Below are 14,862 nucleotides of genomic sequence, written 5' to 3'. Positions count from 1 at the left end.
TTCTCTTATCTAATCGGTGGAACCGCCCCAGCTTCAGGGGTTCAACCCGCTAAAACCAGAGCGACCGCGCTGAAAGCTAGGCTGCTATTCGCTGATTGACGAAGCTCACAGCTACCCGCGTCCCAGCGGACCACTGCCCCGGTCCAGCCAGGTGTCATCCCCCGTTCCTTGTCCATCCCGAGTCCCGAACTGCCCCCCATCAAACCGCGAACCTCAAGCTCCGTGCCGCCGCGTCCAACGACCACGCAACGTCCCGGCCCCTCATTGCAGCATCCCGATTCCGCCTCCCTCCTCCTCCTCCGGGCCATGGACTGAACGCACAATGACCGCCGGCACAATGACTCAGGGAGGCAACAAGACGGGCGTCTTCGCCGCCGCGGCTGCCCTGCGTCTGCTGCTCTTCGTTGCGTTCCCGGGCCTGCCTGACCTGCTCACCGGTCGCGTCGAGATCTCGACCCCCGTGACGAGCTTCAAGAGACGTGAGTCGTCCCACCGTGTTATCGCAAGACCCATTGGCTAACCAGATGTGTGCGCGCAGTGCAAGAAGGCCTCTTCCTCTACAACCACAACGTCTCCCCCTACGATGGCGGCGTATACCATCAAGCGCCCCTCTTCCTCCCGCTCTTCTCCCTCCTCCCGGACCCGAAGTCCTTACCGATCTTCACGTACCTCCTCTACATCCTCTTCGACATCCTGAGCGCAGATGCCCTCCTCAAGATCGCAGACTCGGGCGAGGCCGGGTCTTCACGACTCTTCACCTCCCCACGTCGCGGCAAGAAGTGGAGTGGCGTCGTCGTAGCATCTCTGTAAGCCGAATCCCTACTCACGTCTTCCAAGAAGCTTCCACTGACAATCTTCTCCCCCGCAGATACCTCTTCAACCCCTTCACGATAGCAACCTGCATCGGCCGCTCCACCTCCGTCTTCTCAACATGCGCCATCCTCCACGCCATCGCGAAAGCCATCTCCGGCGCCCCCCTCGGCGCAATGGTCGCCCTCTCCTTCGCGACCTACTTCTCAATGTACCCCCTCCTCCTCCTCCCGCCCCTCGTCCTCCTCGCCTACGACCGCCAAGACCCCTCCCGCCGGACCGCCTCCTCGACGCTCCTGCCCTTCGCCCTCGCCAACGCGGGCGTCGTCGCCGCCGTCCTCGCCGCCCTCTTCCTCATGTCCTTCCTCCTGACCGGCGGCTCCTGGGAGTTCCTCAGCAGCACCTACGGCGCCCAGCTCACCCTCAACGACCTCACCCCGAACGTCGGCCTGTGGTGGTACTTCTTCATCGAGATGTTCGACTCCTTCCGCTCCTTCTTCCTCGCCGTCTTCTGGCTGCACCTCTCCAGCTACGTCCTACCCCTGACGATCCGCGTCCGCTCCCAGCCCCTCGTCGTCCTCACCCTCCTGCTCGGCATCTTCGCCATCTTCAAGCCCTACCCCTCCATCGCCGACACGAGCCTCTTCCTCGCCATGCTGCCCCTCTTCCGCCACGTCTTCCCCCTCATGAGGTACACCTTCGTCGGCGCCGCCACCATCATGTACGCCTCCTTCCTCGGCCCCGCCTTCTACCACCTCTGGATCTACGCCGGCAGCGGCAACGCGAACTTCTTCTACGCCATCACCCTCGTCTGGAGCCTCGGCCAGAGCCTGCTCGTCAGCGACCTGACCTTCGCCGTGCTGCGCGACGAGTGGGAGCTGGAGCGGCCCGAGATGGTGGGCAAGGAGATCCGGCAGATCTAGGGCGGCTGACTGGGGCTTTTCTGCGGCATCACTACCGGCGTTTTTTATGAGAATACATCTTGTGTGTTTCACATGATATTAGGGACTGCATGGGAAGCGTAAAAGGCGGTTTCATGAACGGGGTAATCGTTTGTTAGAATAAATGAGACGGTAGTGTCTGTACGAATATGCTTGAGACGTGTCTCGGAACTTTTGTCCTCTATAATGCTTTTGAAGTGAGGGTTTGCCTTCTTTTGGGCTGTTGATATCAGCCATCTATTCATCCCTTTGTGAGCCATTCTAACTTGAGGCCGTTATCATCGTACATTTTTCATCCCTCTAATCAACGCTCAACTCGGACTCGACAACCTTGTGCTCCGAGCCGGCACCGAAGCCCCCTCCCCATCCAGCATTCGGACTCGCCTGCGGCGCCGGTTCCGCAAGCCCAAACGAAAAGTCCAACATGGCGCCCAGCTCCCCGAACTTGCTAAGCCCCCTCTTCTCGGCCATCCACGTCTGCGTCCGCGCGCCCCACGTCGGGAGCCCCCTGTACGTCCACACGCCGTAGGCGATCGCCGTGCCCGCGGCCAACACGCCGCCCGCGAGCGCGAGGGTCCTCCGGTCCGCGACGCCGCGGGCCTTCTTCTCGGCCCGGAGCCGCCACTCGCTCACGTACGCGTCGCCGAGGTTCGGCGTGGCCTGGACGACGTTGTCCAGAAAGCGCGCCGCGGTGCGGAGGGACGAGGTCGGGGCGGGGGTCCAGGGGAGAGGGCCCGGGCTGGCGAGGCACGCCTCGCGGAGTTGGTCGACCATTTCGCAGAGGTGGGGGAACTTGTTGGAGAGGATCCTCTGGAGCCAGTTCTGCGGGGTCTTGACTGCTCGGACAAGGACGAGGTGGCCGAAGACGAGGCAGTCGAGGGAGGTCGGGACGTCGCCGTCGAAGAAGCGCGCCTTGTCGCCTTTCCTGGTCTCGCCTTTCGCCCGCTGCTCCTCCAGCGGGGTGAAGGTGTCGATGGTGGTGGCGTGCATTCTGATGCCCTTCGCCGACCTCGCCTTCATCTCCTCCATGACGCTCTTCTTCCCGGAGGAGGAGGTCCCCGCAACGGGGAGGTGCTTCATCGCGCGGTCCAGGGTGCCCTGGCTGGACGACCCGGTCTTGAGGTCGTTCTCGTCCTCGTCCTCCTCGCCGAGGGACCCGAAGCCGAGGTGGGCGCTCCGGGCGAGGGCCTGGTTGCGGAGCTGGACGGGGACGGTCCAGCTGAGCGGGAAGCCGAGGACGCGGCTGAGGGCGGGGCGGGTGACGGCGGACCAGTTGTCGTGGTCGGCGTAGAGGTAGGCGTCGAGCAGGGGCGCGACGTGGGACTCGACGTAGGCGCCGAGGGCGAGGGCGTCGGCGCGCTCGGACGGCGACAGGCGCGAGTCGAGGTCGAGGTCCCAGGAGGGGGAGTGCGGCGAGAGGGAGCGCAGGTGGGACACGATGGAGACGTAGCCTGTTACGTAGGCGCCGTTGGCTCTGAGGGCGGGAAGACGGTCTGCAGTGAGTGAGTGAACGGTTAGCCCGGGGCGTTTCGTTTTGTGTGCGGTTCACATTGTGTTGCTGTGTTTCTTTGTTTCGTTTTGTTTGGGGGGCTTCTTTGCTGGTTCTTTGTTCCTGGCAGTCGAGGTCGCGTGGGTATAACGGTATAAGCCACGTTTGAGGTTTCTGTGGTGAGAGGGGTGAAGGGAGGATTCGCGTGGGATTCCGTCAGGGGGTGTGTGTGAAGATGTGAGATGGGATGTTGAGGTGGGTTTTGTGAGTCAGAAAGGGGGTGTAAGTGAGCGTGAACGTCACTTACTAGATGAGTCGACGGCAGGGTCGTTGCTCGGGACCAGACGCCATTCAGAGCTGGGCAGGGCGGTGTGAAGGTAGGCGATGGCGGCGAGGCACTCGGCGTCGATGGATGGCAGACCAAAGGCCGGGCCCCAGACGTGGAGCTCGAGAGGCTCCATCTCCGTCGGTTGTGAATGAGAGTGAGAGTGAGTGTGAGTGTGAGTGTGAGTGAGTGAGTGGTGAGACGGAGTGACGGTTGAACTCCAACGGCAGCAGTAGCCGAGCGCGTATTTCCAGGTACCCAATTCACACCCGACGTTTCTCTCGCAGGGCCCTGATCATCCGCGTGCTAAGCGTCAAGCGCCGAGAAATGACGGTGAATTGTGACGATGGAGGCGTCTGGCTTGCCGATGAGTCAACTTCAACACCTACGTCTGCCAATCTCCCCCGATGAAACGGATCAGCGCTTGTTTTGAAGGACCCGGGAATCCCACTCGCGCCGTCGATCGTGGTACACAGACAGTGACGACGTCGACTTTTGGTGAATTAGGATCGATCAGAAAAGAAAGCAAAGGAAGAAAAGATGGGACCCTGAACTTCTGGTCCCGCTGACGCAGCAGCCTGGCGATCTCTCTTTCCCCGTCCGAGCTTCAACTCGCGAGGTTGCGAGTGGCCCCACTATCGCGCCCGCACGTGATGATAACGTGATAAGCAGAACTAAGGTTAACGCCGACGGCGATCAATTCTCCATCTTAACCCCTGCCTGCCCTGATCCCGTCACGTCCCCCCCTCCCCGGGCCGTCTCCTTCACATCTCGGGCTGATCAAACCCGCCATGCCTTGCCGCCGCCGAAAAGAGAGGGAGTTTTGATAAAGAACGGGTTTCCCAATCTGGAGAGACGTGCAGTTCGGCTGCAACACAACGCTTTCACCCCTGACGATCTGAGAAGGGAGGCAAAAAAAGACAGAAAAAAAACGACTACTGGAATTTCGAAACCTCTAAAACACGCCAGCCGTCGCCGCCTCAGAACGGTAGATCATCGAGCCACGTTTCTATCGCGTATGCAACGTATGTTTCCACCGGTCTGTCTTCGGTTACATGGCCCGTCTGTCCGTTGCGAATGGAATGTATTTCTGCGAGCCACGTCTAGCTTGCAGTAGACATGCTCGTCCTAATCCTCAAAGGAATATCCATCCCCATGAGCCGTCAAAACGGTTCAGGTACGCGCAACTTTTCCTACCCCTTCGCCACTGGTGTCGTCCGTTGCGAAAAGCCGCAATCTAATCCCGTCTGATAATCTTCCCAAAACGACACTAGAACTGATGGAAAATCCTTCTCCAAAACGCGGACGCCAGATTGACAAGCAAACCGCCATAGTAGATCGTTGAGCCGAGCCACACCCCTGTTTCACACAAATTCAAACAAACCACGGCCTTCTGTCTCTAAGTGGAGAGTGTGTGAACTGCAGGGGACATATCGTCAGTGATCAACCCTACTTCTTTTTCCTGGGGAAGCCAACCGATGAACGGCGTCAGTTTGACGAAGAAAAAAAGGGATTTTGACGTGCCAGCCTTGTCCTTGTTTCGTTCTTTTCCCGACATGCCACATTCCTCAATCTTCGACCTTTAACTAAATCCATAACTGCGGCACCTTAGTTGAGCCTCTAAGCCACTCCCACCTTACGAATGCCACTCTTGATTAAACCCCTCGTAGTATAGCTGAACTAAACCAGCTGAAGAAGCCCTCATTTCCCTTCTACCCAACGACGGCAATAAAAGGGGGATAAAAAAGGGGGTGATGAGAGAGAGACGGAGTTTGACGACGAACCTCAACACCAAAGATCTGAAATGTGGCGGGTGGGGTCCGCCGCACCATCATCAATCACCAAAGTCCGCGCGGGTTTTGCCCACGGCAGCTCCGTCCTGCGCTACGTGTTTCTCTGTTGCATATTCAACTCCAGCCAAGAATGCTACCGGGTCGCCGGTCAGAATGGGTTTCTAATTTCACATTGCGTACTAACCGGCGTCCATCCTCTTAGCTCTCGCGCGGACGAAGTCAAGACCCTTGAACGAACGGCGTCACCAACGTCCGTGTGTGAGTTGGAGTCCGTCGTAGCTGAAGCTAAAAAAGAATTAGGGGTCCAAATTGGAATGGTCCCCCTTTTTTTCTTCTTCTTCTTCATTCCTCCCAAGGCTGAGCCTCATTCTTGCGGACAGAATAAGCAAACTAGACTTTGCCAGTAAAGAAAAGGGGCCCTGGGGTTATCATTCTTCAGTAATGTGTAGAGTTTATCCGTGTACAGCTGTCCTAAACAAAAAAGAAAGCCCACGAATGAATGCTTCGGTAGCATGTCTCCATATTGGGCGCATCGTACCAAAGTTTTATGGAATTCGGCTGCTGTGCGCATGAGGGCGGCTAATAAGGCCAAGCAATGATACCGCAGTAAAATACTACGCAACTCAATAGAGTGTGATGATGACCGCAAAGCCTACAATGATCCCAGAGATCCAATTATCCAGCTCAATAATACAACATATCAATCCTTTCGGGTATCAATGATCTCAAAAATCTCAACATACCCCGCGTCTCCGACGGGACCCCGGGATAACGGAGTCGACCCAACACGGAGCGAACGGCGGAACCAAGTAACGAAATTCGGCACGATTCCGTACCTTGCTTTTTCATTTTTACAATTATTACCAACAGCCGCGCATCGCGGGCCTTGTCGCAAGACGTGCTTGGCCCAGCTGCCGCAACGCCAACACCCACCCCCAGTCTCCTTCGCCCGCCCTAAGGCATGTGTATATCCTGCGCCCTCACTTAGGCGAGATGAGCAACGACCAGGAATTCCGATCGAGAACGGGTATTCAGCGCGCGCGCGCAAATGCCAGGCGCCCTACCCGCCCTCTGCCTTTTTCCCCCGTGCCTTTTCTTCCCGTACTCCGTACTCCGTAGAGGAACCCGAGGTCTTCCACCACACCCCCCGGTCAGTTGCCTCCCTCCATCACGAACGGGAAAGAGAAGCGGAAGATCTCAGATCATCTGCGGTGGGAAAGGGAAAGGAAAAGGGAAAGAGCGGTGGTATCCACACACACACACACACACACACACACACACACTGGTTTCCGATGACCTCAACGAGTATTGATGCGTCGGGACGGCGGTATCATGTTGACGAAGGATGGAATGGTGATGTGTTATTCCCCATGGTAAACATGCCCTACTCTCTCTCTGTGTAGATGGAGAATGAGTGTGATGAACTTCCCGCAATGAAGATCGATATCCAACCCCGGAAACCGATTGCCAAAACACAACGGCCGTATTCCGCACGCGCATCTGCGTCTCGTCTTGCGTGATACCGTCGCCGTCGTTTATGCGCGGGAACCTACCTAGCTCGCATCAACGCAGCTGATATCGAAACCAGCCCCAGGGGAGGGGAGGGGACGTCACTCCGAAAAGAAAATGGCGGTCGTCCAATGGGCCGCTACGACGTTGACAACAACGACAACGACCACCACCACCACCAGCTGCACCACCTACCTCGAACCCCGGCAGGCAGGAGGGGAAACATCGGCCGGCCCTTACAGATCGGCCCAGGAAAATCGTCGAAACCCCGCGCCGTTTGCGGCTGGGACGGGAAGGCGCGGAGAGGGCGAGAGGGAGGGGGAGCAAAAAAGCAAGGCAATTAATTCTTCACTCGCATGAGTGTCGAATGGTCCGCTCGCGCCATCTGTTGTCTCATAATCGTGAGGAGTCGGGTTCTGTGGTTCGCTTGAAGCTCTGCTCGTACGGGGATGTGCCTTCGCTTGCGTCTCGTGAGAACCGGTCAGCGAAGGCTAGGCATTCATTACCCCATGGGATTATCAGACAAGATGTAAGCGGGAGCTTTGACGAATTTCAGGATCAGGATTTTGGCACGGCGAATGAGACTGAGATGTGTGTAGTAATGGTTTGTGGTATTATGAATTTCTCATCTAGTACTGGTGGTCCTCAGTGGGCCCCAGTCTGACTGCAGAATTCCGAAAAAGAAACTCCCTTCTCTTCCCCAGCTTTTTATGTATCCTTCTCTCGCGCGCGCGCGTTGCTTGCTTCTTCGCTCATAACTTTCCGTCGAATCCATCCATCTCTCTGAGAAAAGGGAAGGGGGGTATCGGCGACGACAAAGTGGGAAAAACAATGAAAAGAACTAAAAAAACAGGGGGCCCAAACTCCGATCCGAGTTGCCCCGATACAATGCTGATGTCTATTGATACATGATGAGTTTGGAGAATTGTGCGCGTTTCTTCAAGTGTTCCTTGGTCCCGTAATGATGCTTTGCTCGTTCCGTTTGGTAGGTCATTGATTAAAAGATGGTTGTGTGGTTTGGTTGTTGGTAAGATATGTGGCGGCCACCTCGGTGAACGAAGGGTCGAGGTTGGCGATGATAGTACAAGTGCGGTGTTGGTAAATATTGCTCGGAGGCAATCAATGACGAAGCCAAGTTGGTAGATTTGCAGTGTGAGGTTCCTTTCAAGGTTGCGTGCAGAGAGCCCAGCTCCTGGGGACGCGGGCCTGCACGAAAGCAGAAAAGGGGGGGGGGAGGAGGTTGTTTGGTCGGACCATTCAGAGTGCGACGTCGCGCCTCGTGATCCGGCGTTGTCGTGATGCAGAGATGATGTTGTCGGCCGTCGCCAGGCTGCATGACTGAGAAGAGAGAGAGTTGCGATTGTTGCCCTCCGCCACCGGTGGTGTGGGTGGTGTGGGTTGGAGTGGTGGTAATCATGCATGGCCAACACATGGGAAATGGCGTGCATATTCGAAAGGCGTGGTAATCCCAATTCCATGCGGGCTGCCAGAAGGGGCCGGCTTGTTGGTGAAGAGGGTGTTATTCGTTCGCAGTTGATATCCAGGGCTGATTGTCGGGTCGAGGTCCCGTTCGTCCGGTGGTTGCGTCGAACTGCGAAGGCGCCAGTAGGTTTGTTTTGTATGATTCAGCTCACGGCTCCAGTAAGCCATTGAGAGAAGAAGAGTGATTTGCCGGAAGACTGAACAGTCATCGTCGGTTGGTTGCGAGGCTGTCGCCGCCAGGCCACACTCTCTTAACCTCTGGTGGGCAGGGGAGGGAGAGGGCGCTGAGGCGGGGGGCCGGGGCAGGGAGGGAGTTGCGAGGGGCGCTGGGCGGGCATGTTGATGATGTCGAAAGCGGAGGAAGCCAGTTTGACGGTTGAAGAGACAGCTGTGCGGAGCTGTCTAGGTGCTATGAAGCTGGTGTTTGGTGATGTGGTTGGTTGAGAGAAGGCTGTGTAAGTGTAGCCTTAAGTTGTTGTTGTAGTGTGCGGTTGTGGTTGCGAGAGCCGTTGAGGAGAGACAAAGAGACTTGATGTTGGAGGGATGTGAGAGATTATATGTAAACGGTTTGGTTGTTTGAGTAGTAGTAGTCGGCTGGATTGGTGATGGTCGATGGTGATCTGGTGAAGAGTCGTAGGGCAAGTGAATGCTAGGGGGGGAGTCGGGTGTCTTATGTATCTACGGATGCGGCCATGGGAAGGAGATTTTGGCTGGCGGTGCCTGTTTGCAGAGCGAGCTGTCCGGGACTCTGCAATTTTGGAACAGCCAGAAACCTTGCAAGGGTATTAGCCCAGCTTGACCTTGGATCGGGCACTGGTGTCTCTCTTGGAGCGAGCAGGGGTGGGAGGGGTGCGAGAGAGAGGGAGAGGGAGTGCCAGGGGTCGAGAGTGAAGGGGGAGGGTGTGAGTGATGATGGTGTGGGAATAAAGTGAAGGTGAAGAAAGGGAATTTTGCTTTCTTGGTGGGAAATTGAACCGTCAAGACCGTCTTTCGTACCGTCGGGGACGATGGAGACTAGAGACTAGGGACTAGGGACTAGGGGAAGGGGAGGGTACCTTACGTCAGTACTTTGACCTCTTGTACACACAGGCATCGGCATTGCCCAAAATGAGAGCTTGCCCTGAGTGTGTGGACGGTGCCTTGCGTTACGGTGCCTGTCACCATTCCTGTTCCTGTTGCTGAGGGAGGGATGAGGGCAACCTAAGTGACACAGTCGCCGGGACGGTGGGGGCGCACCATGGAAAACGGTGGTGTCTGTAAATCCGAGTACGTGGCCGTATCCGTATTCCCAAAACGGGCCACCGTCCACCGTCTCATGTCAACTTTTGGACTCGCAACTCCTCAACCCTCAACTCTCAAGCGGTGACGCAGCGCCAGAGTCACCGTGGGGCTTGACCGCCGGGAAATGAAACAAGCATGCGCACAGGGGGACCCCTTGTCGACCTTCTGACTGAGCAGCTTCGACATGTGTTGCCCCTGTCACACACGCGCCTTGCCCTGTTGCTGGATATTCCCACCGTATCCACTGGAATCAAGCGGTCATCTCCTTCTCCAGCCCTTGAGGAATTTCCAGAAAACGGAGGAAGGGCAGATCACTGAGAGCAAAAGGGGAGCCGATTCGGTATCTCCGTTAAATTCGTCTTCAATGCCAAAACCCTGTCCCGAACCGTCTCCAGACCCCATTTGCCTGTTACGGTTCAATCTCAAACCGTCAGGGAGATTGCGACGCTCACCGCTCAAACAGAGGCTCGCCCGCCGCTGCTGCTGCTGATTGAGAGAGAGCATACGTGGAGAGAGAGGTCCTACACTACTTCTAAAACACCAACACCAACAGAGCACGCAACACGCCAGCCCACTGTTGGATCTTCAGACGATTGCTTGTCAATCAACCCCCAACACGCCCGCACATAAAGTTGCTACCTGAGTAATTTTGAGTTGACGACAACGAAGATCTATCTGCGGTGGTGTCCGTCCGTGGAGAGCACACGTAAGGCCGCTTAATCATCGCCAAACCCGTCCCATCCTCATCCTCATCCCGCTACACCTCCCCGATCGTCGTCAACGTTTCGCGGTTAAGCGGCTCTGTCAAGCACAAAATAGACTCTGTCGACTTCAGACCGCGGAAACCCTCTGGTCACGACACACGTATGCCATCCAGTCCGAGAGCCGCGGCGGCGGCGGCGGCGACGGAAAATACCTTAACTCTCTTCCATCCGTCTTACAAATTGGGAAATCTCGTCGTCAAAGGAATCGCGGGTCTGAAGTCAAGACACACACACACACACACACACAACTCAAAAAGGGCCGCGAACGACATCCCGTCAATCCCGCCGGCCGGTACACACGTCTTTCGTTCCGTCCGTTTACGCCCGTAGCTACCGACTCGGCGATGAGGATGATGATGATGATGACACTCTGAAGGCTACATGATCTGAAATTACGGCCCAGGTACTCCGTAAGCAGACGACCGGAAACAGCATCTCTTGCAATTCGTATCGCTGCGATGCGAAATGCGCCTGCTAAAGATAGCGGAGCCTGCAGCTGCCGTCCACGTTGCTTCGGATGCTGCCATGCCATGCCAAAATAAACATTTCTTGCCAATCTCAGCGTCGCAATGCCTCACCACACTCTCACCCAACTGCGCGCTGCGCTGGCGCTACTGCACACTGCGCCCCTGAGGCTTACCTTACCTCAGGTCAATACATAGTAGTAACAACTTCTGCCCTTTACGTTCCCTTGACTCCCAGGAATGTGTAATACCAGCAGCCTAGGGTTTAAAGCTGAAGCCTGGAGCCGCGCCGTACGTGTGACCAGGGGGGAAGAGTACAACTACCAACAGGGGAGGGGGGGCTGAGGAACGGCAGAAAATCATCATCAAATTAGAAAATCTGCCTGTCATCAGCGCTTCAAGGGTCGTCGCGAAATCGCATCTTGCATCAGCAGGCTGAGAAAAGCGCAAGGTCAGGGTTCAAGGACCAGGGCAGCTTGGGAGCCTTCTTCTTCCTCACCTTCATCGGGAATAACCAAGCGAACGAACCTCAACCGAGAGAGAGAGAGAGAAGGAAAAAAAAGCGGACAATCCTCAACATGGAGAAATTAGATCTCGCCAGAAGGCTGGAGACGGAGTCCTCAGAGAAGGCGAGACCCGCTCGGCTGCCCCCCTCCCCTGCATGGAAGCATTGGAAGCTCTCGTGGAAGAATTCGACCGCCTCTCTAATCTCCATTATTCGCCTCCGTACGGTCTCGGTCTCCATTTCTTCCAATTTCCCAGATTCTCTGACCGTTCTCCAGCCCCAGCCAACCACCAACAAGGCCCGGGGGGTGTGAGGTGTGTCGGATTTTGGCTGGAAAAAGAAGAAGAAAAAGAAGCGGTGTCACGATGTGATTGATCTACGGATACCCTCTCTCCTACGGGTCCTCGTGATGATGGTTTCCCACAAAAAAAGGGTTTGTGAAAAAACTTTTGCACAAGTCAATCTCAATTCAGATTACAGCAGAATTAAACATTCTCATGACTAACAAAACACGTATGCTTAAATCTTCAGACCTTCAGACTTTCAGCCTTGTCACCCTCGCCTGAGTGGAGTTGTGTGTGTGTGTTGTGTCAACAGTCAGACTCGAGACAAATCGACAGGACCCCTGATGATTGAGATTCGTCCGTCGCAACAAAGTCCGACAATTGCCAATCATGTCCTGCTTTTGTCTCTTGTTGCTTTTGTCAGCCTCCCCGACGATGCGGTGACGGTGACGAAAGGGGGTATATCCCTGCGTCGCTCTCTTTCGGGTCCGTCCCCTCTCATCGCAACTTTTCGGTGTCCAGTCTGCCCTTTACCGCTCAACCGCCGGCCGGTGCGTCCATGCTACACACCGCCGACAACTCTGAATTGATTTGATGAGACTCATGATACGTGAACCCGACGATCTGGCTTCGCGGCTGACTCCGTTTCTTCCCACCCACCATCCACCATCCACCACGACCAACCTCCCGGTTTGGCTTTCAGGACAGACCGGAGATTATCATTAACACGCACACACACACACTTGTTGACCAGCCCTGAACCCTGAGAAAATGCGAAATGTGTAGAGTCTATCATGTAATTGGAGTTCGCAAAGACCGGGCAGATGCAAGGGGAGCTCAAAGGAGTCAAAAAGTGAAATATCGAAATACCACATTAATCAAGAATAAATTCCCAATATCCCGGCACACCGAGACTCTCTTGAACAACGCATCACGAGATCCCGTGCGAGTCACACCGCAGAATGGAGAAATAAGAAAGACAAAAAACAAGAAAAAAGAGGCTGAAGGGACGCAGATCCGCGCTGACCGGATTCCAATGGCTTGGGTCGGGGAGGGGAGGGGAGCGTCACATTGGCGACAGGAAAGATCGTGGGGCAGGCCATTTCGTTGAACACAGACAATGGCCTTGTCTCAGTCTTACATGCCGTACACGTCTACACTTCGTGTGTCTCTCTCTCTTGTTTCCCGGTTTTGGGGGAGGGGAGGACGATCTATTGCCAATGAGACAAGGGGTCTGTCTCTGCATTGTTTCTTTTTCCTTCCTTTCTGCTGGGTATTCTTTGTTGTTGACTATCAAGACACCACCTCGGTCAAGACATTATCTCATATCTCGTCTTTTTTTGGGGGTCGGCTCTTCCGTCCGTATGGTTTCTTTTTTTCTCAATGAGATGATATGCGCTCGGTGAAGAGAGGCTGAACTCGGGACCCTGGCATCCCGATGCTATTATTGTCAATGGCTTCGTGTTGCTCCCCCGTCATGGGAATCCGTCACCACCACCCCCCGCCTCGGGCTGTCTAAGACAATTTCCGTGTTGGCGGCATGTCATTGAAGCTGATCTCGAGTCGCACAGCCCTCTTGAGTAGAATGGGCTGTACGGTTGGTTGGTTACTTGTGTTGGTTGGTCGGCGCAAGGTAAACAACTAAAACCGGCCCCCACCGTTTAGATCGTCACACCGTCTCAAGTGTTGGCAGGCGGACGTCCACTCACCCATCGCCCCCACCGTAAGGCCTCACCGTAATGTATTGGAGTACTACATCGCACATCACCAACACCAACATCGACACATCAGCTTCACTCGTTCACTCTCACCTCCTCCCGGCCCCATGCCATGCATCTGCATCGAACAGCGTCGTAATCGACCGCACCCCGGTCCGCCCAGCCTGCACGTCGAGGTCAGCTGGGCCCTTTTTCAACCACCAAAACACCTCATGAAAATAAGGGCAAAAAAACAACCATGTCCGTAATCCCGCATTGCGCCGCAGCGCTGCTTGCTTGCTTACCCACGAACCACGTTGTCGCGACGAAAGGGAAAACCCAGCCAGCGCACCCGTATCCGCCATCCCGGATTTCGCTGCCTGGGTGTGTCCTTTTTTGGGGCAAACCAATATCCGGTACCGATGCCGACGGCATACGATTGAAACCTGCTGAATGGTCGGTTCGATTCGATATGCCTACCGCCGATACGGGCAGTGTCTGTCATTAATTCCAAAGCACAAGTATGAAAAGTGAAATGCCGTGCCCGCTAATTCGAAGTTCGACTCCGGGTACCGTAACACCCGTTGAGTCTCGCGATTCGAACGTCGCAGTCTGACATTGCATGAGCTTCGTCTTCGTGTCGTTTGATGATGGAGGTGGTGGCTGAGCAACAACCGCATCGCCCGACAAGCCCTGCTGCCAGTACTTTCGTACCGTTTTCCCTGCGCTCTCTCCCATCTCCCGGCTTCCAAACACGAACAACCACGTCCCGGCAACTAAGGTGTGATCCAATAAACCAACCAAAGCTCCATCGCTCACGGCGCCGCTCGCTTCTGACAGCCCGCGCCGCGCGCCTTCGACCCAGATCTCCGGATCACCCCAAAGCTGCCAATCGGCGCGCCATCGTTAAAAGGGCTTCGCGCTTGGGAGAGGGAGAGGGGGGGAAGAGTGAATTTTGGGAAAAGCGCGAACCCGGCCGCTTGGGAATCCTGAAGCCTCGCGCCGGGCGACTCAACGGTTTTGGGAAAGGGACGTCGTTCCTTTTCGCGGTAGAATCAGAGAGGGAGAGGGGAAGTTACTCGGCCGCGTTCCTGGCGCGCGCCTTGGTCGAGGTTAGGTCCCCTGATCAATGGCTGATTAACTGGGCAGAGTGAAAAAAAGTGATGAACGCCTGGTATAGCGCCCTCGCGACACTTTCTTGATACGTGCAAGCTCCGTCAAGCCTCGCGATGAAAGCCACACCCAAAACGACCGCGACGGACAAAGGGAAAGGGGATTTCCCCTCACCACTGGCTGTTGAGATGGTGGCTGGTTGCTGATTCCTGACTTCTGACTGGTTTGCTCGTTTGAGATGGGATGGTTATTGCCGTTATTCGGATCCGTTGCTCTTCATGTTGTTGTTGATATTCAAGCCCATCATCTCCACTCTCAAGTTGAATGGAGCTATTCAGCCAACAAGGCTATTACCGAGCACTTGGGATTCCGCGCTACTCTAAGCCCAGTGCCGCCGGTTTGTTC

General features: G+C 55.7%; 2 protein-coding genes across 2 annotated transcripts; one reads left to right on the top strand and one right to left on the bottom strand.

Moving 5' to 3' along the window:
* Positions 1–337: 337 nt before the first annotated feature.
* On the top strand, positions 338–1,733 carry CkaCkLH20_12335 (GPI transamidase subunit PIG-U; the record flags this gene model as incomplete). Its single annotated transcript, XM_038895048.1, has 3 exons — positions 338–479; positions 539–806; positions 869–1,733. The coding sequence occupies 3 exons, from the start codon at positions 338–340 to the stop codon at positions 1,731–1,733; spliced, it is 1,275 nt and encodes a 424-aa protein (XP_038739710.1).
* Positions 1,734–2,051: 318 nt separating this feature from the next.
* Positions 2,052–3,701, bottom strand: CkaCkLH20_12334 (uncharacterized protein; the record flags this gene model as incomplete). Its single annotated transcript, XM_038895047.1, has 2 exons — positions 2,052–3,244; positions 3,548–3,701. 2 exons carry the CDS (start codon positions 3,699–3,701, stop codon positions 2,052–2,054), a joined length of 1,347 nt encoding a protein of 448 aa, XP_038739709.1.
* Between the last annotated feature and the right edge of the window lie 11,161 nt (positions 3,702–14,862).

The sequence above is a fragment of the Colletotrichum karsti genome, assembly GCF_011947395.1.
Source record: "Colletotrichum karsti strain CkLH20 chromosome Unknown Scaffold57, whole genome shotgun sequence".
Lineage (NCBI taxonomy): Eukaryota > Fungi > Ascomycota > Sordariomycetes > Glomerellales > Glomerellaceae > Colletotrichum > Colletotrichum karsti.
Note: the sequence above shows the minus strand (reverse complement) of the source record. Positions and strands in the feature narration are given on the sequence as shown.